This window comes from Sorex fumeus, unplaced genomic scaffold (genome assembly GCF_029834395.1).
Source record: "Sorex fumeus unplaced genomic scaffold, SorFum_2.1 ptg000063l, whole genome shotgun sequence".
Classification (NCBI taxonomy): domain Eukaryota; kingdom Metazoa; phylum Chordata; class Mammalia; order Eulipotyphla; family Soricidae; genus Sorex; species Sorex fumeus.
The window spans coordinates 59,728,048-59,755,516 of NW_026606120.1; the positions used below are offsets into that span (position 1 = coordinate 59,728,048).

A 27,469-nucleotide genomic window follows, 5' to 3' on the forward strand; every position below is an offset into this window, starting at 1 on the left:
TCGTGGTGGGATTGGTTTCTGAATATTAAGTGTAATCAAATATTGTGAACTACATTATTAAAAAAAAAAAGAAAGAAAGAAACTGGCTAGGCTGTGTGCGAGGTAAATGCCCTACCCATTGTACCATGGCTCTGGCTCAATGCTATATTTTTTCTACTTAGAATCATAGATTTTGCAATAGGCTTATGGGGGCAGCAGAGTGATATCACAATAGCCAACTAATTTTTTCTGCATGCAGCTGACCTAGGTTCAATCCCCAGCACTACACAGGGTCCCTGAGCACCATAGGGTATGTGCACCTTCCCTCCCAACCCCCCAAGAAAAAGGCAGGAGGAAGGGCCATACACTGCATACACCCCATGCTCTGGGGATCATAAGGGATGCCAGGATCAAACTCAGGTCAGTTACATGCAAGGCGAGTGCCCTACCAGCTATCATTCCATTTCCACATGGAAAAAAAGAAAAACAAAACTAATGTACTTAATGCAAACTGCTTTATTTGCCAAAGTTCTATAGTATGATTACAGAGTTAGTGTTTTGTATACTCTAATATTTCTATTATAATATCACAAGTAAAATCAATATAATAAAACCTGGATTTAGGAAATCAATTTGAATACAGAACTTTATCTTTGAAATTTCTAGAAATATCAGAACATTCTATATAAATTAATTTGCATCTATTATCATTCTTACCTGTACAGAAACAGTACTCTTGATATGAGGAGGAAGAGTCTGAACCATTTCCAAAAAGCAACGAAGTAGCCCCAAAGTCCATACATTAGATGAATTAGTGCTCTCATCTTTACTTTCATATGTAAAAGGATCAATTATATAAACAACAATTGCAGGTGGATAGGTGATTGCATGTGAATCACCATCTGTAGGGATGCCCACTTTATCCCGATCCATGGTGCTGAAATTTGAGTTAGGAAATAAAACAGGAAAAAAGTTACATCTAAATCTTTATTGAGATAGCATCAAAAAGGTTTTTAATGCATCGTTCTCCTTTTAAAGAAGGGCATGAGAAAACCAGTCTGAAAAAGGAACATCTTTCTCTAAGGAATATAGTGCACACACAATTTTATACTGTACGAAACCCCTGTGTTAAATGGAGTTGTATTTAAAAATACAGAATTCTCAAAAAAGACTATCAGAAATGTCATAAGGCTTAGTACTAAAGTGATTAATACCAATACAAAGCTAAATATTAAGATATTGGGCTGGGAATGTAGCTGAATGGCAGAGCACTTGCCTTGCATGCGTTAGATGTATGAGATGTGCCCAAGAACACAAAGCTGATTAGAACAGTTTCCTTATGCAAGTATGCACTCCAGCCCTCCAGCCCTTTAAGTCATTTCTCCAGATCTTATCTGACTTAAATGAGTATTACCTTAGACAAAAGTGTAGAAAGGCAGTTAATGCCACTAATAAAATACAGCAGGAAAAATAAAGCAGCTAAGACCAGTCCATTCATAGAAAAAAGCAGTTTAAGTTAAATATGGAGAGCAATGTTTAAAACTATCTACCAAACTCTCCCACCTACCCTTAACCACCATCTAAGAGAAGAAATAACTGCCTTAAAAACAAAAACAAAAAAAAAAATAAGCTAATATTTTTACAAGAATAACACATGGCCCAAAGTTATGATACAGTATTAAGAAGGACAGAGGTAGAGTTAAGAAAATGTCTAGGAATTAGCATACCACCACAGTCTTACGAAAAATAAAGTAAACTTGTCTATGACAGAAAACAAAACATTCTGCTTCTCCTTTTTTGGCTTATGAAATTTTGTAGGTTCTGTCCATCAATGTGAAAATAGGACATAAGGAAGGGGGAAAATGCTAAGACACTTAAAACTAATACTCAAATTTTGGGTACCATACAGCTTAATATATTCCGCATCTTCAAAACTCAAAGATAGTTCAAGAGATTCTTCACATTTACTCATAAAGATTTCCTACTCAGAAAAAAGGTATCACAAGTTTATGGTTTCTTTAAAAATCAGTATATTCAAAGGTACCTTTCAGACACATCTGGATGTGCCTGTGTGGGAAGTGAAGATGAATCTCCAGAAATTCCAGATGTTTGTAGAACTGATGACTGTTGCCCTCCCAGCTGACCATTCTGAACTGTGCTCGGAGTAGACATGGATCCTGGAGCACTACTGTTCATACTGCCAAAGGGTGGAAATGAAGGTAGTTTATTTGATGATATTCCACTATTCAAGTTGGAAGATGATGAAGATGAAGTTGAAGCTGTGGTCAAAGTTGAATTGGCTGTGGCAACTGAAGACGACATGGCAACACCTGAAGTCATTGTCATAGTGCTGCTTGCTGCAGATGCTAGGGTAGCAGATGGAGTATTAGCATTTCCAGTATTTGTCACCTGTGGTGGAGTTATCAAAGACTGACTTGTAGGGGCAACTAAATTTGGCTGGGAAAGTAGAGAGCTGTCCAATGGCTGAGAAGCAAGATAAGGACCTAAAGATAATAAAAACAGGCAGAATATTTAATTTTTATTTGATTGGCTTTTATATTGAACTATGTAAATAATAATAGTCTAATTGATATTTTCTAAGACTTTTTGGTAATTACCTCCCTAAACCACTTGCTAACAATATAACAGGCACTAGCTTTCTACTACCCCTAGAAAGTAGAGAAATTTTAAATAGAACTTAAAAAGCAAATCAACATTAGCTTACATAATAAATAATTTCTATGGAAGGGTAATAAAATTTTATTTCCTAAATATATTTAATTAAATGTGTATAACATTTTCTAGCAAAATTTCATCAAATGATTTAAACGGTTCCTAAATTGCAAGGTAAATAAATACTACTGGAGCAGGAAGTATATCATCATAGTATACAAAGAAGTGTTAAATAAGATTCACTATTTTGATTCTATGATTCTTCTTTTTTATTTTTAGGTGGGGAGGGGCACATCTGGCTGTGCTCTGAGCTTACTTCTGGCTCAATGGTCAGATCACTCCTGGTGGGGCAGAGGACCATATGGGGTGCTAGGGATCAAATCCATAACCAGCTATGTGCAAGCATGTTGCACTATTGCTCTGGGCCCTGATTTTGTGATTCTTTGAATTAAGTCTAAATTAATCACTATCACAATCACTATCATCCTGTTGTTCATCAACTTGCTCGAGTGGGCACAAGTAACGTCTCCATTCATCCCAGCCCTGAGATTTTGGAAGCCTCTCCTCTATTCCTTCCCAACTGCTGTATTGGAGGCTCTTTCATGGCCAGGGGAATGGGATCTGTTATTGTTACTGTTTTTTTGGCATATCAAATATGCCACGAGTAGCTTGCCAGGCTCTGCCGTGTGGGCAGGATAGCTTGCCAAGCTCTCCGAGAGGGAAAATCTGCATAGCTCTCTTCCAGGAGCTTTGTTTTATAGTCTCTGGATCTTGGCCCTTGATGAGATTACATGGCACTAGGGGCAGTTTGTGGGTGTGGCTACCAAGCCACTGGAAAACTGGAAGTCTGGGTGGAGAGGCCCAGCCCCAATCCGAACAGGCTTGGAGATCTCAGCCATGGGACCCACATTCCCGGGTTCTAAATTAATCACTAACATTTAATCCTAGTGTCTTGCTAACAGGTCTCAGCTCCAGTAAGAAGTATTTGGTGCTAGAGTGGTAGAGCTGGGGTTTTCAACTGCCAGAGAGCAGGTGTAGAAAGATGAAAAATCACTTTTTATCGTGGTAGCAACATTTCTAACCCATTATCAAATAAATAAAAAATAAATAAAATTGTTAGGAACTGAATCAAGGGAAACATACATATATAAGGCATGCCCTCTACCACCGAGCTACCTCCCTGGCACCCAGATCAAGCACTTTAATATTTGGGGGACCAAAGAAAACTACCCTAGCACTGTACACAGTTCCATCAGCCCCATCCGGGTGATTTCTGGGTGCAAAATCAGCATTATGACCTATGCACAGACAGATGTGGCCCAAAAAATACAAATCAAAACCAGTCTAAGGAACATGCTAATGAACTTTTATAAAATATGAACTTATGAGCCCCAACAGAAGCAACAGAAAATTTAGTAATCCACAATATCTTCTATACTGATCAGATTCCTACTTCAAGGATCAGCAGACTTTTTTTTTTTTTTGGTTTTGGGGTTATACCTGGCGATGCTCAGGGGTTTACTCCTGGCCCTGCACTCAGAAGTTACTCCTGGTGATGCTCGGGGGAACATATGGGATGTTGGGGGTTGAACCTGGGTCGGTCACATGCAAGGCATGCACCTTATCTGCTGTATTATCTTTCTGGCCCTAAGGATCAACAAACTATGAAGATCAGATGTAAATATATTAGACTTTACAGGCCACACAGTCTTTATCCAAATTACCCAGCTCTGATTTCACAGCACAAAAGTATCAGTCAATATATAAATAAATGAGCATAATGTGTTCTGATAAAATTTTGCTTACAAAAACGGGTATGTGGTGGTTGGAGAGATAGTACAGAGATTAAGGCTCTTGACTTGCATACTGGCCCATCCAGTTTGATGCCAGCGTCTTCTACAGTCCTCAAGCACCACCAGGAGTAATTTCTGAGTGCAAAGCCAGGAGTAAGTCCAGGGCATCTCAGGGTGTGGTCCAAAAACCAAATTAACGAAACAACAACAAAGTAGGTGGATGACTAAGTTACACTGTGGTAACAACTCTGGACTTAAACAACTAATACAAAATCAATACCTAGGTCATATCTGCAGACTTGTGCATAAAGCTTGAGTTTAGAAAATGCTTCATTGTTACCATCAGCTGCCTGAGAAAACCATTCTGCTACCAACTTTTCTGAAAGTTTCTTTGATGCAGTAGATCCAACTCTCATGATTCCGTCTGATAACAGTCGAGAAATAGGTCTATGTTGACCCAATCGACAGGACTATAAACATACATACAAAAAGCAGAATTATTTGCAGCATTTGAATACGTATTACAAAACACTTAAGCTAGTAAAAATAAAGTTTATAATTAGGATTATTTGGATAAAATGTTAAGGATGAAGGGGTGTCTTTCCCCTCTTTGTTTACATTAGAAATTCATTAAATTAATTTCTACATTAAAGTAGCTCCAATGAGAAGCATGATGAAAGTAGACTATAGACCAAACATGATTGCCACTCAATGCCTCTTTTGCAAACCACAACACCCAAAAAGAGAGAGAGAGAACAAAAGGGAATACCCTGCCACAGAGGCAGGGTGGGATGGGGGGGAAAGGGGGGTGGGAGGGATACTGGGACCCGTGGTGGTAGAAAATGGGCACTGGTGGAGGGATGAGTACTTGATCATTGTATAACTGAAACCCAAGCACAAAAATTTGTAAGTCTACAACTGTATCTCATGGTGTTTCACTAATAAAAATTTTAAAAAATAAATAAAATAAAATAGCCCCAATGAAATAAAGTGCCAGATGAAACAGCACTAAATCCACGTGACTTGAATAATGAAAACTAAAATACAGAAGCAAGCATCCATACACAATCATTTTAAGTTGTACGCAATCCCCAATTCATGCATATAAATACATCTATGAAATCATTAAAAAAAACAGCCATAAAACAAAGGGCTGAGTACATGCTTTCTATTCAAGAAGCCTGGGCTCAATATCTAATACCAAATGATCTCAAGCACCACTGGGAATAATTCCTGAGCACTGCTGGTTGGTCCTCAAACAAACAAAATTGTCATAAAAAATATATTAAATATTTGCCAGCTCTAATTTCAAGTCTGTGAGCCATCATATTTTTTTCTTTTTCTAACCACCACATTTCTTATAAATCCAACAGCAGGGCAAAGAAGGAGAGATCTCAAGTGGTAAAGCACATCTGTTGAATGTGCAAGGTCCTAATTTCTATTCCCGGGATTCATGGCCTCCTGAATATTGCTGAGTGTGGTCCTAATGACACCCCAAGCGACATCAACATCAACCTCATGAGATTGAACTATGCAGTGGGCTACTCTGGGTTCTAGAGAACTGCAGGTATGGCCGGCAGTATATATATATATATATATATATATATATATATATATATATATGTATGTATATTTATTTTAAAGCCCAAGATAAAGAGTTTTCAATACTAAATTAGGAAAATGTAAGTAGATGATTTCTTTACTGTGAAAAAAAAATTTTTTTAATAGGGTTAGAAAAAAAAAGGGTGTGATTCTGGGTCATACCCAACACTTCTCAGGGCTTAGTCCTGGTTCTATGCTCAGAGATAACTCCCAGCGGGCTCAGGAGACCATATGGCATGCCAGGGATTGAACCCCGATCAGCCATGTATAAGGCAAACAATTGCTCCAGTCCCCTATTGTAAAATTTTCTATGGCTAATCTAATATGGAATAGTGAATCACTAAAAAGTAATATATAATATTTCCACACATCTGTTTAACTTTGGAATTTTACTTTTCCATGCCCACCCCAATTCCCATAACTATGGAACTTTAAAAGACTTGTAGCACTAGTGTTCTAAGTAATTATTTTCTATAAAACATTATAGTTTGGAACTAAGTGGAATATTTAGAAGCTAAAACAATACAAAGAAACAAATCAGATAAGAGAAATTTTAAGAATTAAATTTCTAAGCATTGAGTAAAAGTGTGACACCGTAACTTTATATTCATATTACTTTGCAATCATTGCACTTAGCAATGGATGTCACCTTAAAATTGTGATTTATAATTAACAGTCAAGAATTTTGGAAATAAAATGGATCAGAAAACTTTTAACACTTTTATTTTACATATAAAGAAAATGAGGCCAATTATCATTTCATATATCCTAAACAGGGCTAAAATTTTCACAAATATAATTTCTTCCCATTTAAAATGTGACATACATTCTTTTGAAGTTTTTCTCCCTGATCCCCAATGGTGATTTCCACTTTCACCCAAAGGTCTGGGCAGTCTCTATTGTAACCGACTAATAATATAAACATCTAATATGACATCATTCAAATGTGGTAGTCGGCATATTTTATATGTAAACATACAAATTGCAAAGTAGTTTATACATACTTCATATATTGCAGTTAGATCTCTAAAAAAGCTTTTGGCTCCATTTAACAAAGCTTCATTTTCTGGACATAGTACAACATAGGCAATATCTCTTTGAGATCCATAAGGTTCCAGCATCAATCTCTCCCAGTAAGGGAGAGCAAAAGGAGAAAGCACCAGAAAATCATAATCATAACCCAACAAAAACGTGGGGATTGGCAGTGGTTCTGGGGATTCATCAGTTCCTAAATGAGAAAGTCATATGTTAAGAAAATACTTTTTAAAGGTACCAAAGTCTTTTTGTCTTAATGTGAAAAGTTAATAAAACCATTATTAGTCAAAATATTTGAAGAGAAGTAAAAAATGCCTAATGATATAACAAACTTTTCCACAATCAGGATGTTACTAACAATAACTTTGGACTGGAAAAAGTCTTGAGGTATAAAATAAAATCTATTCATTTAAAATCTGATTAGTATGACTACACTGATACAAAAATTATAAAATTTGAATGATTAAAACTTGATAAAACATAATTCCTATGACGAAAGATTCATTTCCTTACCATATAAAACTCTATATGGTAGTTTAAAGATCTATAGATAAAACTATCCAAAATTAACAGAAATGTGTCAAGAATAGAACAAAGCTCACAGGAACAAAAATACTTCTTACACATAAGAGATACCTTATTAAAGTAAAACAAAATGATAAAGTTCTAAGCAATGTTCAAACATCTTTATGTATATTAATACATCTAATCCTCGCAAAAACCACATACAGTAGATATTAACACTAATATTACCCACATTTAGAAAGGAAAAAACAGAAATGAAGACAGCCATTATTTCAACTATAACAGAAAGTGGCAATTAGGATTGTAACCCAGGAAACTGAACTTCACATTCTATACTATTCTTTCATACTATAACGAAACAATAATTTTCACTCATCTATTGAGCACCTTACTTGTAAGCGGGGAAAAGCATTTTATTTTTTGAGGGGTGTGGCAGGCCATAACTGGTGGTGTTCAGGGCATACCCCTGGCTTTGCACTCAGGAATCATTCCTGGCAGGGCTCGGGGACCCATCCAGGGTGTTAGGAATGAAATCTGTGTGTAAGGCAAGTGCACTCTCAAGCCAAAAATAAACATTTTATGGGCAAAAGTTTAAATTGATATTATAAAAAGTCTTTTGGCAACACACGTTTTAAATATACATAAGCTTTAAGTCAGGGACGTGTATAAATACAGATCAATGGTTGAAACAGCTGTAATGATAATAATGAAAACAAAGAGTCCATGAAGAGTAGAATGGCAGTATATAAAAGACAATATAGGGGGGGAGAAAAGAAAATGTAGGGCTGAGTGATAGTATATAGTACGTAGGGCACTCGCTTTGCACATGGCCAACCCAGTTCAATCCCTGGCACCCCATATGGTTCCCCAAGTCCTGTCAGGAATGATCCTTGAGCACTGCAGCGTGTGGCCCCAACACCAAAGCAAAAAAAAAAAAAATGTAGCTACTAAAAAGAAAGATAGCTATCTATCTATCTATCTATCTATCTATATATATACATACACATACACACACACACATATATACACACACACACACACACTGATTTGTATGTTTTACTACAATTTTGGCATCTAATTTTTAAAAAATGATTTTTTGGTTTGACATTAATGAAATCAGGAAAAGGAGAATACAAGCAAATCGACTATTTATGGATACCATTTTTGGTATGGCAATGTAAAAAGTCATAGATAAAAGATGAAGAATTTAATGTTAAGGCACTTCAGTTTCTCTTTTAAGAGCTAATATTTAACAGAACCACTCTGAATGTTATTTTCTGTTATAACTGACATAAACCTACTAGATTTAGGACACCCATTTACTACTTATTAAAATGAACAAATTCAGCCTTCTTATTTAATATTTAAATGAAGAACTGGGGACCTTTATCATTAGTATTACTCCTCCTTTCCATAGTTTAAAAAAATTCAATTTTATTAAATCTTTTGAAAATGTTGACAATATGACTTCTTACTGGTCAGTCTAATATGTAAAACCAGTGAAGTAAAGCTTTTTTCTGAACCAGGGTTAGAAAGCTTCACTTTTTTTTTTGGGGGGGGGGCGGGGCGGGGGTCACAACCAGCAAGGCACAGGGGTTACTCCTGGCTCTACACTCAGGAATTACTCCTGCCAGTGCTCAGGGGACCATATGGGATGCTGGGAATCGAACCTGGGTTAGCCACATGCTAGGCAAACGCCCTACCCGCTGTGCCATCACTCCTGCCCCAGCTTCACTGGTCTTACATGTCAGAACTGAATGTTGGAACACTGCAAGTTTAAAAAAAGTTTAAAAGTCAAACACTGTTAGGATTGAACACACTGGCTTTAAGTACATATCACAAAAATATTAAAGGAAGACAATGGACAATTTTCACAATGGACACAGAAATCTAGTGAGTGATTATAAAAGCAATCAATACACAATATTATGAATTACTTACCATAAGATCCTCGGCCAGCCATTTTATGAAACTGCTGCCAAGTGAGAGGACCTTGAACACCCCAAGGCCTTACTGTTCTTTTTTTCTGAATAGCATCCTGAAGAACTGGCTGAAGAGATAGGAGCATTCGAAGTATATCCTGTGAGCACTGCATACTCACATCTAAACCATTTATTAAAAATAAAAAAGAACTACTATTACAAACATAAAATTTTAAGATAACAAAAATATATCTAGAAAACTTCAGTTCTTTCATGCCCAAGATTAAGCATCTTTTTTTTCTGAGAACTGTATGCAGTTTTATCTAGAATGACTTGTAGAAATGTTTCCTCTACTCTAATCAATGGCTGAATAAATAGCAATACTCCTACATTAAAAAAAAGTTTCCTCTACTTAACACCAAGAAGAGAGGTAGCAGAAATAATACTTTAAGTAACTGCCATAAAAGCAACTCATTAAAGTTTAAATTAATATAATTCATCTAGGCCTGTTTGCATTTAGACTGTTTCCATGCCTTTAGATCTTTTATCAGAAAGAACTCTGCCTGGTATTCAAATAAATTATAAATCATGTTTTTTAACCACCATAGTCAAGGTAAAATAATACTAGCTATATTAATTCAAGATTTTTAATTCTTGTTTTGGAGATACACCCTGCTGTGCTCAAGACTGATTCCTGGCTCTGAGCTCAGGGTTGACTCCTGGTGGGCTCAGGGGACCACATGGGGTACCAGGGATCAAACCCAGGTCAGTCATAGGCAAGGCAAGCACCTTGTCACAGAACTATGTCTTCTGCTACATAAACAGAAATTCAATTTGGGGAAAAATAGATTGTAATAGTCTAAAATATAGCACTTATAGAGTAACATACAGATGCTCATATAGCTACAGCAAAAACTGCAATATCCATCACTTTGAAATAACCTATATTTCTGACCAAACTATAAGCATGGGTATAAAAAGTGCTACTCTTAAATGTGAATCACTTACAAAAAGAAAAAAATTAAAAAAAAAAAAACACCCACTGAAATGTATGGGTATGATCAATCTACCCTCACCAGGTATCATTCAACTGCACCACTCTGTTGCACTAAAATCATTTTTTAACTTTAAAAACGAGAAAGATAGCTTAATGGAACAAAACACACATTGTGCATGCAGGTGGTCCAGGTTCAATCCCTAAAACCAAGTATGCTCCTTAAGCACCACCCAAACTGATTCTGAACAGAAACAGACCATGAGTACCATCAAGTGTGGCACAAAAAAACCAAATCATTTGACTTTAGTTTATTATTATTATTGCTTATTTATTGTCCTTAATTCCCTACATATAAAAACTGTAAAAATTTCAAATATAATATATAATAACTATTCTAACATAAACTATTACAAAAGTAATACTATATAATGATCACAAGAGAAGTTTTATCTGAAATCAAATGACTAATACACTGTTAAATTAAAAATAAGTTACAAGGGTCAGAGCAGTAGTATAGCAGGTAAGATATTTGCCTTGCACATGGCTGACCCAGGTTTTACCCCTGGCATCCCATATGGTTCCCGAGCACTGCTAGAATACTTCCTGAGTATATTCAGGAGTAACACCAGAGCATCACCAGGTGTGAACCCCAGATACCCTGGCACCTTGAAAAATTAGACACTCACAGAGACATGTATCAACTGTAGTCTACTTTAGTTTCCACAAATAAATATTTAAACACTTTGACATACAGGATATGCCAGGAATTGTTCTGGATATGTCAATAAATATAAACCCTCCCCCTTACTTGTAATCAGCAAGGAATGAAAATTAAAAAAAAAATCAACTACCTAACATGCAGGAAGGCAACATGCTGTGATAAAAGAAAAATAAAAAGTAGAGACATCTTTCAAGAATTAAAGGAGACAAGTTATGTTAACAGAACCAAGGGAACAGTGAAGAAACAAGTCGTGAACAGGTTTCAGTGTAGGAGCTTACTACTATATCACAATGCTATAATTTAACTTACCAATATTGCACATTTAGGTTTTATTCCACTTTTTTTTTTTTTTTGCTTTTTGGGGTCACACCCAGTGATGCTCAGGGGTTAGTCCTGGCTCTGCACTCAGGAATTACTCCTGGAAGTGTTGGGGGACCATATGGGATGCTGGGAATCAAACCCAGGTTGGCCACGTGCAAGGCAGATGCCCTACCCGTCCATTGTACTATTGCTCCAGCCCCTCCACTATTCGTTTTTACATTGAAAATGCAAAGCGTTTTCTCTCATTTTCTCTTTCAGTTTTACTTTGGGGGGGTATTCTCAATGGTGCTCAAGAGATTGCGGAGCTCTCCAGATAATAATTTCAGCCCTGTGGAACTAGGGACCAATTATTTTTTTAATACCAGTTTTTAGAACAAATTTAATTATAGCTGTAAAGGCTTGAGTTTATAATAATGCTTAATATTACAGGAAAATAATAAGCACAGACATAAGACTCAAGGTGTGTGTGTGTGCATGCATGCATGCGTGTGTGTGTGAGATGGGAGGGAATACTGATAATCCATACAGTCAAGATCTATCCCTGAGCTACATCCTGGAAACTGCTTTTTATTATTCAGTAAACAGCTGTTGTTTAAAAACTATAATGTCATGTGCTATTAACTTATTCCTGCTAGCATCTAAATTGTTAACATATGCCAAATTCCACTTCCTGTTTTAAGTGTTAGCTCATTTGATCCTCTCATAATATCTGGGTTAAATACGACCATTTACACCAGTTTTGAAATTGAAACCACAGAAATTGAACCACAGAAGCTAAATAACTTGCCCAAGGTCCAGATTAGCATATAATACTTACAGAGATTGTCATGTTTCAGTCTGGCTCACAGTTTATTTTTTATTTTGGGGTCATACCTGGTTGTGCTTAGGGCTTACTCCTAGATCTATGCAAGACTCAAGGGACCATATGCAATGCTTGGGATCAAACCTGGACCAGTCGAATGCAAGGCCCTTACTAATTATTAAAATTAATTATTAAAAAGAGTAAAAAATAATTCAGCCCTCTTTTTGAATTTGGTCCTTGAATATAATGAATTTAAATTATCCTATAAAATGAACAAATTATGTATCACAGGTTCACGCACTGCCCTCAGCTCATTACACTTATTATTATTTATAGCTTACTATTAATTTAAAAATTAATAACATAATGAACTATGATCTCACTGCTCAATAATGAGAATATCAACCAAAACAGTCTTACTAAGTGCTTCTCTAATCTGTCAGCCTTTTGTTTTCTAGAGGCCCCTCCCCAAAAATCTTAGCCTGATGAAAGCTGGTGGTGCTCAGGGGGGCCACCAGAGCTAAACCAGCAATATTAGGTAGGGGTGAGGTAGATATAGTACCATGTATAAACTGAGGTTCTTCCAGATGCTAGGAATGTTTTCTAACAGTTATTCCTCTATCCAATCTCTGGGCTTTTAATTATTAGGGCATTCGCCTTACAAGCGGCCAACATGGCCGACCCGAGTTCGATTCCTCCGCCCCTCTCAGAGAGCCCGGCAAGCTACCGAGAGTATTCGATATGCCAGACACAGTAACAACAAAGTCTCCAATGGAGACGTTACTGGGCCCGCTCAAGCAAATCGACGATCAACGGGAGGGCCTTTACCTTTACCTTTACCTTAACCTGAATTTATGAGCACGAGAAAAAGACACTTTAATTTGCTTCTTTCAGGACTTTATTAAGTAAGTCTTATATTAGGCAAGAGAAAAAGTACAGGTGGTAAAGCACTTGGTTTTGCATTCCACTGATGCTACTTCTATCTCCAGCAACACTGCTGCTAGGGATCACTCCTGAGCACTACAAGGTGCCACAATAAATAATTTTTAAAAACTCCTGTTTATATTATAATCTTCTGGACTCCTCTCATCCATCCCTCCACACTATTACTATGATTCACTTATTTTACTATTTGTTATATAATTTTATTCACTTTAAGAGTTTATGAAACCTCCTATATGTACTACCTGAATTGTAAACCCATTTTCTGTCAGTAAATATTGGATTTTTGGTTTCTTTAGTTTTTGTGTTTTTTTTTTTTTGAGCACATTGGCAGTGCTCAGGACTTACTTCTGGCTCTGAGTTCAATGATCATTCCTGGTGGGCTTGCGGGACCGTATGGGGTTCCAGGGACTTAACCTGGGTTGGCCGTGGATAAGTACTATCTCACTGGCCTACTGTGTTATTTCCATGTGTGTCAAATTGGCCTTGTAATTTTAGTCTCTGAATATTTCAGAAGTAATATTTACCCCTCCTGTATATTTCTCAGAATATTAATACTGTTTTGCAAAACTTTAAAAAATGAATTGAATTAACAAATAACACAAGGGCCATACTAACATTGTTTGTACAGGTCAAAAAAATGAAATGAAATGAATTAGCAAATGACACAATGACCAAATGAAATTTACTGTGTGGAATTTACCACTTAATAATATAGAGTTGGGGTTGGGGAGACAGAAATAGAAGAGGTGCTAAGGTTCTTGTCTTGTACACGGGCAACCCTGGTTCAATCCCTGGCATGGCATGGTAGGGTCCCTTTAGTACTGCTAGGAGTAATCTTTGAACATAGGAACACGATTAAGCCCTGAACACTTCCAAAACAAATAACAATTTTTTTAACCCCAAACCACATTCTGATGAAGGGTAATTTTCTGCTAATCAGCTAAAGTTATAAAAGTTAATCGGTGTTAAAATATTAAGATTCATTTATTTATTTATTTCATTGCTTTTTTTGGTCACACCTGGTAATGCTCATGCTCAGGGGTTATTCCTGGCTCTGCACTCAGGAATTATTCCTGGCAGTGCTCAGGGGACCATATGGGATGCCAGGGATCAAACATGGGTTGGCTGTGTGCAAGGCAAACACCCCATATGCTGTACTATCACTCCGGTCCCCTAAGATTCTTTAAAGTACAGGCGGACTATGTCTAATACCTGTTATGATATTATTTTAATAATATAATGGCAGTTTAATTCAGGGTTTACTATGTGAGTCATTGTGCTAAACACTTCATAATATCTTTACAATTCTACATGAGCACTTAATATTACAACACAATTACAAAATTGTAGCATAATTACAAGACCGTGATTCCTACAACATCCTCCAAATACTGTTTCTTCTAGGACACTAGAATCTTCTCCCTTACCTTTACCTCCCCACCCTCCCTTCCTCCATTTTCTAACATGGAACACCCTCCTCTCCACTCCCTCTAAATGTCAGTTCCATACTTGAACTTATTCTATTTATAGCAATTTCCTAGGTCACTTCAGCTATTCCACAGTTTTCTTTTGTTTTGGGGCCATACTGAACAAAATTCTGGGGACAATACGGGATGCCGGGGTTTAAATTCAAACATAGGCTACATGCAACACAAAAGTCCTACCTGTTGTACTAACTCTCTGGCTATAGCTCTGTATTTTTGTTTTGGGGTCAAACCTGGTGATGCCCAGGGATTACTCCTGGCTCAGTATTAAGTGGCAGTGCTCAGGGGACCATATGGGATGACAGGGATTGAAACTGGGTCAGCCTGGGTCAGTTGCAGGCAAAGCAAGAGCCTTAGCCATTGTACTATCTCCCCGGTTCTACTCCATAGTTTTCAATACTGATAATTCATAAATAAAACTTTAATTTCCAGTATCAACCATTCTGATGATTTCAAAACTCATTTTAAACTTGACCTCTTCCACTGTTTACCTCTTCAGTCAACAGCACTATCATTTACCTAGCAAAAAAAGCCATCCTTGACAACTCATTTTTTCCTTATATAATATCAATATATCCTATACGTTGGTTCTATTTACTAAATACATCTAGATAGAGCCTACTATTCATGTCTCAATTGCTTCTAGTGTTGTTTAAGCTATCATTATCTTTCATTTAGACTATTTGTAATAGCCTCCCAATTAATTGACCTGCTTCTACTTTCACAAGAGCCTATCCCTCTTATAAAAGCCATGTGATTTTAAAAAGTAATAAAGAGAAAAAGGGTTATGTTACTTCTCTCTTTAAAACTGTCCTATATTGGGGTGGGCTGCAGCGATAGCACAGCAGGTAGGGCGTTTGCCTTGCACGCAGCCAACATGGCCGACCCGAGTTCGATTCCTTCGCCCCTCTCAAAGAGTCCGGCAAGCTACCAAGAGTATCTCACCCGCATGGCAAAGCCTGGCAAGCTACCCATGACGTATTTGATATGCCAAACACAGTAACAACAAGTCTCACGATGTTACTGGGCCCACTCGAGCAAATCAATGAACTACAGGAGGACAGTTACAGTGATACTGGGGTAAAATCCCAAATAATAACAGTGGGTCAGGTGTCAAAATATTGAATGTAATCAAAGTAGAGAGAGAGAGTAATGTGGAAATCATCTGCCCCACAGGTAGGGGGAGGGTGTGGGATGGGGGTATCCTGGGGTTTTTGGTAGTGGAGAATGGGCACTGGTGAAGGTATGGGTGTTTCATTGTATGACCAAGACTTAAACCAGAAAGCTTTGTATCTGTTCTCACAGTGATTCAATAAATAAAATTATTAAAAACAAACGAACAAAAAAAAACTGTCCTATAGCAGACCAGAGTTACAACAAGCTGAGTGCAAGTCTTTATGCAGGAGGCCTAGGTCTCACCCATAGCTCTACAAGGACCTGGAGCATAGCTGGGAGACCTGCTGGTGTAGCCCAAAACCAAACAAAAAACAAAAAAAAGTTCAACTCTTTTATAATTAACAATAAAATTTTTACATGTTCTACTAAGACCCTACTTGCTTTCGGTTCTTGGCAATCTGTCTCTTAGACTTCATCTCCTATCACTGTTTCCATCACTCCATTTATTCCAGCAATACTACCTCCTTACTAGTTAGCCAAACAATTTGAGCACTCACAGTATTTACACGTTGTAACCCCCCCAAAATTCTTCTATTATTACATATTCAAATTATTCTATTATTACATATTCACTCTGTACTCTCTTAGGTATCTCAGTGTATTTTTTGATATACTGTAATATATTCAATCACAACCTTGAAAGACTACACTTCTATTATTTGCTGTTCTTTTGGTGCCACATTTGAGAGTACACAGGGATTACTCCTGGCGGAATCAGGAGGAAAATTCAACCACATCCCTAAAAAAATACACTCCTGGTATTTGCTGTTGCTTTTCTGGGGCCACATCTGAAAGCACACAGGGTCTACTCTGGAGGAACCAAGGGGAACAAGCAGGCTGCCTAGGATCAACAACGGTTGGCTGTGTGCAAGCCTTAACCACTGTATTCTCTCCAGTCCCTACACCTTGATTTTTGCTATTCTTTTATCCAGGTTTGTTTTCATTCAAAGCATTTGTCAATATCTGTTGTGATTTTCTATAAGAACAGGGAGCACACTGGGGTAGACTATATATCTCAGAAATACTCAAGTCACTCCCAGCAGTGCTCAGGGGACCATGCAATAGTGTCAGTGATCAAATCCAGGCCTCTGCTGTGTCCTTTGAACTTTACCCCAATCTCCTTAGACTTAACATTTTTTGTTTTGTTTCTAACCATCATATGTTACATAATTACTTTTTTTTTGGGGGGGGGTTGTCTTCTCCAAGAAAATACAGGTTCAAAAGGGCAAGAAATGTTGCTTTGTTCAGTTCTGCATCTAAAACAGTGCATAGCCCATACTAAGTGCTCCATAAACATTTAATGAATTGAATAATGTTGAATAAAGCAGATATAGTTAGCAATTTTATGATAATTAACATATGCAAAGTACCTTTTATACTCCTACATTAAATATATAATTATAGACAAAAATAACCTTAGTTTCATTGGTAAAATTAAAGTAGAAATATATTTTTCTTTCCTTTTTGTTTATGGAACACACGAAGTAGTGTTCAGAGCTCACTCCTGGCTCTGTATTGAAGGATCACTCCTGGCAGGGCTCAGAGGGCCATATGGGGTGCCGGGGATAGAACCCAGGTCAGTCACATGGCAGGCCAGCACCTTACCTGCTGCACTCTCTGACCCCAAAATTTTTCCTTTAAAAAACATCCCTAAGGAAGTGTTCCATCTAAATTTAAGTGACAATTAGCTACCCAGGAAAATATCTTTCAATACTTTTCCTCAAGGAAGAAAGCCATATAACTCAAGAAAAATAAACAAATGAAATATCCTATTAGCTTACTTACCATTTCTTTTAGACCAGGGATGTAAGCATGAACTTTTCACGAGTGCTTCATCAACTTTTCCTCCTGACATGTTATCCATAAATTGACGCCCATGTTCTAAAGCAAGGTAGCAATCATTGCAACAGTCTCTCTCTTCAACCCGTACCCAGTTGCTAGTTAAACCAATTTTGGGGAAAGGATCTTGGTCTGCTGCTCCAAAGGGTGAAAATAAATTAGTACACTGATCTTGCAGCAATAGTATCAACTCATCAGGCAATTTTTCAGAATCCTTTAGTCCTCCATTAACATGTTCAGTAGAAGTAGCCCTGAGAGCTTCAAAACGCTTTTCTGCTTCTTTGCCACAATCTGTGTTGCGTCCTATAATATCTAGTTCATCTTCAAGAAATAATCCTGAATTGTTTCCAAATTTTCTGTTCATGACAGCACTGAAGCCGCAGGTGCACCTATATTGAGCTTCCTGCGTGGGATCTGGAATGTAAACTCCAACATCGGCACCCTTGATATTCATGTTGCAGACACAGATACAGCAACTATCAAAGTTACAGTCTTTAAATAAATTCATTACTGATTCTGAAAGAATGAGGTTTACATAAAGACTATGTGCTTCAGGTATGGAAGGAACAGTTGCAGGTTCAACAGAATTAAGTGGTCTGCATGTAGATGGGGTGGAAGCTGGTGAATATAAGTCTGAATTTTCATATTTGACTGAACCTTGAGCACTAGCAGGTCCACCAGCTCCACGAGGAGTCCGAGGAGTCCGAGGAGTCCTTGGAGTTGGAAACCTAGGAGTAGATGGAGAAGGAAGAATTCCAGCTCCACTATTACTAGGAGGTGCACTGCTAGGAGGCATCCCAAAAGAAGTATGAGTTTGAGGTGTATAAGCAGGGCCATATTCTTGATCCATAGTACTTCCATCACTAGAGTAACCAGGGTAAAAGAAAGCATGCACACATATAAACATATTAGTAATATGAAATGAAACAAAAAATTTTCAAACATAAACTATAAATGTTAGAAAGTGCAAAAAATACAATTGAAATATATTCCTGGCCGAAATACCCATTTAAGGTGGCGGTATGAATTGAGGGCCAACTGAGTAGTTTCAAAATTAGAAAATAAAATCTGTATGCATTTATCCACACCTATACTTCGACATTACTACCTGCACACTCTTTGTTTTTTGTTTTAGGAACACACTTAGTAATTCTGAGGGAATCATATTGAACCCAGGGCATACTACATGCAAAGCAAGTATTCTACCACTAAGCCACATCACTAGTCCTAATACATTTCTTATACTATAAATATCCTTATTTCCTTCATTTCAAAATACCACTCATTTTTAAAGTCCTGATTTGATAGATTTTATGTGTAAAAAGGGCCATAAACAATTCAACATTATTACCAATTACAAGACATCCCAATCTGAGATATTAAAATGTGAATGGTATACAAAACATAGCACATACACAAATGGCAGTGATCCTACATTTTAGACCTAAACAGCACTTCTGATAAAAAATAAATAACAGTATTGTTTGCCAACAGTTTATTCATGGCGAACTAATAACTTTCTCATCTAGTAACAAGAAAATAATTATAACAATTTTCAGAAACCAGTATCCTTTTTTCAGGAAGCAAATACTATTAAAACTATATAGCAGTTATATACTATGAATATATACTAAGACAGTAACTTAAATCTAAGTCATACCCCTCTTTGAATGACATTGCAGGCCCTGAAGAAAGCAATTCCAATTTTCCAACAGTCCAACTCTGACGATAAATACACTCTTCTGGCAATTTGATAGGAGGCAAACATTGGCTTGGTAGAGTTTTTAGAGGTGCAAACATGGAACATCCAACTAGAACTTGACAATTTTCAGGCTTATAGACATAAGAAAAATCCTACAACAGAGAGAACATCGGATTCAGTATTTCCCCACCCCCAAAAAAATAAACAACTCTTTCTAGTCGTTTCTTTATTCCTTATTTTTTTGTTGTTTTTATTTTTCTTGATAGGAAACAAACCCAAGAACTCACACATGCAATATGAGTGCTCTATACTATGCCTTATCTCTGGTCCTTTAATTCCTTCTTTAAACAAATTAATAAAATATAGCTCTGTTCCCAATTGTATATTTAATAGTATAATTCAGTTTCAATTTTATTAACTATAAAAACAGAATTACAATGAAAGTATTTTTTATGTAGCAATAAACCAAAAGAAAGCACCAAATTTTAAACATCAAAGTATAAATGTGTTTTTTTTCTAGAAAAAAATACTTACTTTAACTTCAAAAGGTTTGGGGCTACAGAATCCTTCATCAACCTCAATTTTGAACTGTGCTCCTATACTAGAACTATTTCCTTCTAGAACAGTTCCTCCAGGTGTTGTATCCATACTACCATATTCTTTATTATTCATATTCATTGGAGAAAATCCCATGATATGTTGTTCTAATGATGGTGGTGTAGGATACATTTTATGAAGATCTGCAGTGCCTATATTAAGTAAAACATACATTTCAACAAAGGACTAAAAGAAGTTAATTTATGTTTGAAACAAAGGAGTGAGTAGTTTTGATACAATTAAAAATAGATTTATGTGGAGCATAGATTTATAAAACTTACTTATACAAGATAATGGGTCCAGATTTCCTGCCTTTGATTCCTTGCAGGTGGATTTATCATCGGATCCATTTGCTGATTTTTTAGATCCAGGCTATAAAAATAAATAAATAAATAAGCAAGTGTGTGTGTACACAAACACACACACCAGAAATGACAACGACAAAGAAAACAAAACAACACACACATCACAATATCATCTCAGTCTAGTAATCTAGTAATCATTCAGATATAACTTAGTTTTTGGTGTTTTGGTGCCACTGCTTCTGAACCATGTCTTAGCCCAAATAAACCAACATAGACAGAGGTAACTTTCAAGTAAAACCTACTTATCAAAAGTAGTATTTTGAATCTGTTCTAGAGCTAAATACAAACTAGATACAATTTGAAGACATAAAACGTATTTGGTAATTTGATACTTGAAATTAGTTTCTCTATTTGATAATCTTCCCAACTAAAAGGGAAAAATTTATCTAAAGAAAATGACCAATATTTTCAAAACATATAACAACAAAAAGCAACCTACTACTTAAAGCCTATTATAACAACAACAAAATTAGGGGTTGGAGAATAGTACAGTAGGTGGGACACTAGCCTTGCATGTGCTAGCTTTGCATGCAGTGACCAGGTTCAACTACCAGCAACTGATAAGGGTGCCCTGAGGCCTCCAAGAATGATCCCTGAGTGTAGAGCCAAGAGTAAGCCCTGAGCACAGTATGACCCCTATGCACCCCTCCCCCCAAAAAAAACACTACAGTAAGAAAGACTTATAATTAACATTAGAATTGTATCTTACTAAGAGATACTGCAAAAGGGGCCAGAGAGAGTACAGTGTTTGCCTGACATGCAGCCAGCTTGGGTTTGATAAGTGATAACAGATAAATTTCCCAGTACTGCCAGAAATGAACCCTGAACAAACAAACACCAGGGGTAAGACCTGAGCATAGAGAGGTGTAGCCCCCAAAAATAGAGATCAAAAAAAGGTCAGGGGTGGCCGGAGTTATAGTACAGCAGGTAGGACGTTTGCCCTGCAGGCGGCCGACCTGGGGATATGGTCCCCCAAGCACCTCCAGGAGTAATTGCTGAGTGCAAAGCCAGGAGTAACCCCTGAGCATTGCTGGATGTGACCCAAAAAGCATGCACACTTTACATGCTAGATCTATGGGCTCAATCTCTGTGAGCGCCACTGGGAGCAATGCCGCAAATACCATAAAATGCAGCCCTCACAAAATGAACATGGGATATTCATATAGTACTGAATTCTTAAAGTTTCTTCTATAATCATTCCCTTTAAATGTTTATTTTCTTATTTACACTTTTACCATGTTTTAATCTCCTTGTCCCTACTCAAAATGCTACAACAGGTAAAATTAAGCAAACTTCAGAAAGATCTCATAATTAAACAATAGAGTCCCTAATTAAAAATAAGTTTTAATAAACTTAACTAAAATTTAGTATCTCTAATCTCTTACCAATGTTTTTATTTTCTACTTTATTTAATTTTGAAAGGGGGAGCACACCCGGTAGTCCTCAGGAACCCATTTGCAGTGTTGTAAATTGAACCAGGATCAGCCATGTGCAAGGGATGAGCCTTAAGCCTGCACTATCTTTCTGGCCTGCATCACCAATGGTTTTAGCTGACAATTTGGTTCTATGACTCCTGTTAGCTACTTTCTAATAAATATATAATTATCTTTGATTATAATGTATTTTATTATTATGGAACATGAGTAAAAAGAACTGCAGCAATAGCATAGTGGTAGGGCGTTTGCCTTGTGCACAGCAGGCCTGGCTGAGCTGGATCGATTCCTCTGCCCCTCTCGGAGAGCCCGGCAAGCTACAGAGAGTATCTCGCCCGCATGGCAAAGCCTGGCAAGCTCCCCATGATGTAACTGATGTGCCAAACACAGTGACAAGTCTCACGATGGAGACGTTACTGGACCTGCTCGAGCAAATCGAAGAACAACCGGAGGACAGTGACAGACAGTGAGTAAAAAGTTAATACAACTTTATCTGCCTTAAATTAGTTAAGACACCAAATATACATGAGTATGTGAATATTTACACACATATGTAAACACACACACATATATAAATTTATATATACATTAAGTTAGATTATTGAAAGCATAAAATATATAGAATAAGGAAGAACAAGGTTATTACAGAAGGAATTCCCTTGTGTCCTGGTGAAGGCTTACTGACTGTCTTGCATGTAGTTAAGTCCAAATGTTTGATCCCCAGCACCGGTCTTCTTGCCAAGTGCAATCCTGGTAGCACTGGCATGTTATCACCAGTGCACCACAACTAAGTGTATATAAAAATCCCCAGTAAATACTACAACTAAGTATTATGTCAGCACCATAACCAAGTGTGCAAATATTGTAACCAATGTGTGTGAATACCAGTCATCATAACATAAGGAGCAGAAGGAATTCCCTTTTATGATAAATAGTCCCCAAAATGATTAATTTGCCAGACCTATCATTCTAGGGAATCTCATTTTAAATTCCAAGATTTTTAATCTTTACCTTCTTCTGAAAAAGGGAATTAAATCTTTAAATATTATTTTTTCTTCCACTTTCATTATCATAGAACATTCTTCTTTTAAGAATGACTGTGATGGGGCTGGAGAGATAGCAAGGGTTAAGGTACCTGACTTGCATGCCATAGTGGCAACTGCAACCCTGGGTTGAATCTCTGGTACCCTATATGGTACCCTGGTAACTGTCAGAGGTCACTCCTGAGCACTTCTAGGCATCTTTCCCCTCTCCCCCTTCCTAAGAAAATGACTGACTGTGATACCAAATAATTCAAAATAAGTAGTATCCCTTAATAAATTGATATGGCATATAATTTTAATCTTAAATTATTTATATATTCTCAAAACGAGTTCATTTCAGGGTGATCTCTCAAACTAAGGATTCAAAGAATAAAAAAAAAATTTTGCTTTCCAATTACAGAAAAAAAAAAAACAAGTAGTTTAATCATATGTATCCTTCAACACACAAAAGGGAGGGGAGAAAAACTCTCAACTGAATAGGTAACACAATATCAAGACTGCTCAAACATGAAGTTAAAAAATAAATAAATAAAACTACAAGTCCAGAGAGATAGTACAGTCAGTAAGGCGCTTATCTTGCACAAGGCTACCTGGGTCTAATTTCTGGTACCACATATGGCATGAGTCTAACTTCGGTTCAACTCCCAGCACCAAAAATGTTCTCCTGAATACTGCTGTGGGTGATGGGGTGATGCCTAAGCAGGGCTGGGAGTGACCCAAGTCCTCAAAACAGCAACAAAAACCCCTCAACTAATACAAAATCAAAGAAAAAAGTTAATCTAAATAACAATGGGCTACTCACTGTTAATTCATCTTCATCAGAATTGAAGAGATTATCTAGGTCAGTATAAGAGACAGTCAAATCTGAAACATATATCAAACTGGTTGATGGAGGACGAGCATGACCGGCAGGGCGTGGAGCACCTACACATACGTTAATCAAACAAAACATTTAAACATTCTATTTGTTAAAACTATATATATAATTTTAAGTTCTTAAGTGCATTGTGCAAAATTTGTGTGTGTTTATAATCTATAAATTACTTTCCATAAAGTTGTAAGAAAATGGCGAGTCCCAGAAGTAACACTAAAAGATATGAATTCATACTATAAATACTTACATGAATACACATCAAATAAAAAGATAAAAAAAAAACTGTTAGGACAATGGAATTAAAAGCACATTAAAATTTTTATCTGAAAATAAAGGAAACTGAATTTTTAAAGTTCAATTCTAAAATTTCAATTTTCTTTTTATTCTCACTGTTCCCTACTACTAGATTTATGTTTAAAAAAAAACAAAAACGAAAGCTAAGTCCCTTTATATATATATACACACATACATATATATATATATATGTATATATATATATATATATTGCAACGGCCTAGATGAAAAGTCACTTTCCCAGTTAGTTCTAAAGGTTCACTAGGTGCCAGAAAGATCATTTCCTTGCATGTAGCCAACCCTGGTTTGATGCACTATATATGATCCCTTGAGCGACTATGGAAGAGAATCTCCCTTCCATGCACTCTGCAAAGAACCAGTGACTTTAGAGTACATAAATGTCATCTAGATACTTATTAAAAGGTAATGCTTCTAAGCCAGGAATGCAGGTCAAGTGGCAGAGCACATGCTTTATGTATGTAAGAACCTGGATACAATCTCTAGCAACGCATGGTTCTTTGAGAGCTGCCAAGTACCATTCTGGTTGGTCCAAGAACCTTACAAAAACTGATCAGAAACAAAAACCCAAACACAAGATTTTCAGGATCCTCTCTGGTGATTCTGAGGGGTGGGGAGGCACAATAGCCATGCTAGGCCATACCTGGCTCTGTGGCCAGTTGGTACCATTCATAGCTACTACACTCAAGGGTCACGTCTGGTGGTACTTGGGGGACCATATGCAGCACCAGATTTAAACCACTGTCAAGGCCATAACCTCTAATACTATCTCTTTGCTCTCAATGGATATTTTCAGAAAGTCACACCATGAGTATCAAAAGGCAACTATATACTCCTGGTGTCCTAAGGTAGCTAAGAAAGCTGAAGAACCCAAATTGCCAACTGACAAGATACTTAATATGATCTACCACTAAATCTGGTTCACAAAGGAACTAAACCTTTATTCAGATGGACTTTTTTTTCATTGTTCTTAGTTTTAGTAGCACAAGTACTACGAAAAAAATTTGTCCCTAAAAACACATATACTCCAATGGACAATTTCCATGGTCTACATTAGAATTAAATAAAATTTTGTAAGAGAACTAATATATGGTGTTTCTATTCCACTCAAAGAATACAAATCATATACTTTCATAAAAGAATCTTGACCACTGTATACTCAGTTCCAAGAATAGTGACTATACATGTGCCCAACAAGTATTTAGTACTCAACAAATTAGTGATCATGGAAATAATTCTTCTTGACAGGGGAAGGAGGGAGGGGCTGGGTGGAAGAAAAAATGGATAAATTTATAAATTCAGCTTTTAGATCTAAGCAGGACCTAATGATCATATTCAATGTGATTTTATAGAACTATTTTTTATGTTGAGAAAAATCCCAATTCATAAAAGAATTCCTATAAATTTGCTTCTCTTAGTTCAAAATAGACATTATATATCATTTTAAGAAAGGTCCCCTTCAGCAAAACATAAAAATTATGCTAACAGAAACACTAAAAATCCAATAATGTATTAATGTTTAGTAATAGTCTAGAATGTAATATTTTGATTAGGAAATAAAAGATTTACCTTGCTTTATAGAGGGACTAAATAGTGACATAGCATCTTCTTCATGGGATAACACTGTTATATTAGATGGACCATCTTCTACCTGCAAACAATATTACGTATTAGGTTGAAACAAACACCTAATATGCCAGTAACAAAATCTACCAACGACTGAGTATAGCAGGTAGTATGCTCATCTGTTGTTTGTTTTTTAATGAGTCACTGTGATATACAGTTACAGACTGACAAACTTTTGTGATTACGTTTCAGTCATACAATGATCAAGTACCTATCCCTCTACTAGTACCCATTCTCTACCACCAATGTTTCCAGTATTCCCCAACCACCACAGCTCTGTGGTAGGCACATTCCCTTTTACTCTCTCTCTCTCCTTTTGGGTGTTACAATTTGCAATATGGGTACAGTATGCTCACCTTAAAACCAAAAATAGTTTCTTAGGGGAAGACAGTACAGGGATAAAGGCCCATGCCTTGCAAGTGGGTGACACCAGTTAGATCCATGGTGCTACTCAAGCATCACTAGAGTTCTTGAGACCCTCAGACACTATCAAGGTGGTCCAAGTATCCCTAAAATCATAGGGACCAAGCAGAAATGTCCTGGTTGAGCCACTAGTCTAGATGGGCTAAGAATTTTTGTAAGAAGTTCTACCAAAAGTTCTTACCCAAAACAGTTATAAAGATACCCAGATACAAAATGGCTTGTAAAAGGAGTTTCAAGCTAATCTTTTGTCAAAGTCCACTTTCTTTCTTCAATACCTAAAGTTTTTCCAACTATGTTTTCTCATTCATAGAGACAGAAATTTAAATACTTAATAAAAAGATAAACTAAATGAAAATTTGTGAAATAAATTTTTTGAAAGAAACATATTACTTGGCCCTTTCCATAATTTAACAGACTGCAAATTCCATTACTTGGTGTGTGTGCGTGGTGGATGGGGTGAGGGTTTGTGGCCTTCCCAAGTAGTGCTCAGGGAGCCCAGGATTACTTCCAAAAAGACTCATGTTAATAGACAGCTGATTCAATGCTACTAAGGCCCAAGAATGCAGGACTTAATCAGGTCTTGCAGTGCCTAGGACCATCAGAGCCACTCAGTCATGGTTGGGGTACTCTAAGACTACCTGGAAGAGGTTCATACAATACAGAGGGTAGAACTGGTACACCAAACACATAAAGTATGTGCTCCTGAATGTATGCAATCTTCCTGTCTCTGCATATTTTGTTTTTTTATGGCAAAATTGTGTACTTTACATTTTGGGCAATGCCTGGCAGTGTTCAGGGCTTACTCCTGGTTCTTTGGTCAAGATTCACTCTCAGCTCTGCTCTCAGGGACTATATAGGATGCCTGGGATCAAATCTGGGCAACCAGTATGTAAGGCAAGCACCCTACCAGCTGTACTACTGCGTTGGCCATTCCTATCTAGCAGCTATCTGGTGCTTACCGGAGTCAAAAAGGGAGTTAAGGCTGTACCTGGCAGTGCTCAGCAGACTAAGTCAAAACAGGGTCAATAATAGGCAATGCAAGCGCTGTACCCCTGTATTATCTCTCTGGCCCCCATTTATGAAAATTTAATTTACTCATTCATATTTTAATTAGTATTAAGCTGAGGGTACTTATTACAATATAACAAAAAAAAAAACTTTCTCTGACTCAAGAATAGTAAACAAAATCTAGTGAGTCAGAGAGATAATACAATGGGCTGGAGCCCACACTTCACTTGTGAGAGCTGCAGGTTTCATAATCCTTCAGCACTGCTGGTGTG

The 27,469-nt window shown here is 36.9% G+C and overlaps 1 protein-coding gene across 2 annotated transcripts in view; it reads right to left on the minus strand.

The window, feature by feature from the left end:
- Positions 1-27,469, minus strand: part of MED13 (mediator complex subunit 13) — a 114,179-nt gene that overhangs the window by 22,484 nt on the left and 64,226 nt on the right. For both annotated transcript variants that reach the window (XR_008794216.1, XM_056126442.1), the window contains exons 11-21: positions 25,710-25,791; positions 23,757-23,878; positions 20,395-20,485; positions 20,051-20,265; positions 19,475-19,668; positions 17,761-18,677; positions 9,549-9,710; positions 7,052-7,275; positions 4,726-4,915; positions 2,024-2,483; positions 697-916 (exon numbers count right to left, since the gene is read on the minus strand). Coding sequence is in view for 1 of the 2 variants with exons in the window: in XM_056126442.1 (XP_055982417.1) it covers positions 697-916; positions 2,024-2,483; positions 4,726-4,915; positions 7,052-7,275; positions 9,549-9,710; positions 17,761-18,677; positions 19,475-19,668; positions 20,051-20,265; positions 20,395-20,485; positions 23,757-23,878; positions 25,710-25,791 (2,877 nt within the window). In the remaining variant the exon portion in view is untranslated. The remainder of the gene's footprint in view (positions 1-696; positions 917-2,023; positions 2,484-4,725; positions 4,916-7,051; positions 7,276-9,548; positions 9,711-17,760; positions 18,678-19,474; positions 19,669-20,050; positions 20,266-20,394; positions 20,486-23,756; positions 23,879-25,709; positions 25,792-27,469) is intronic.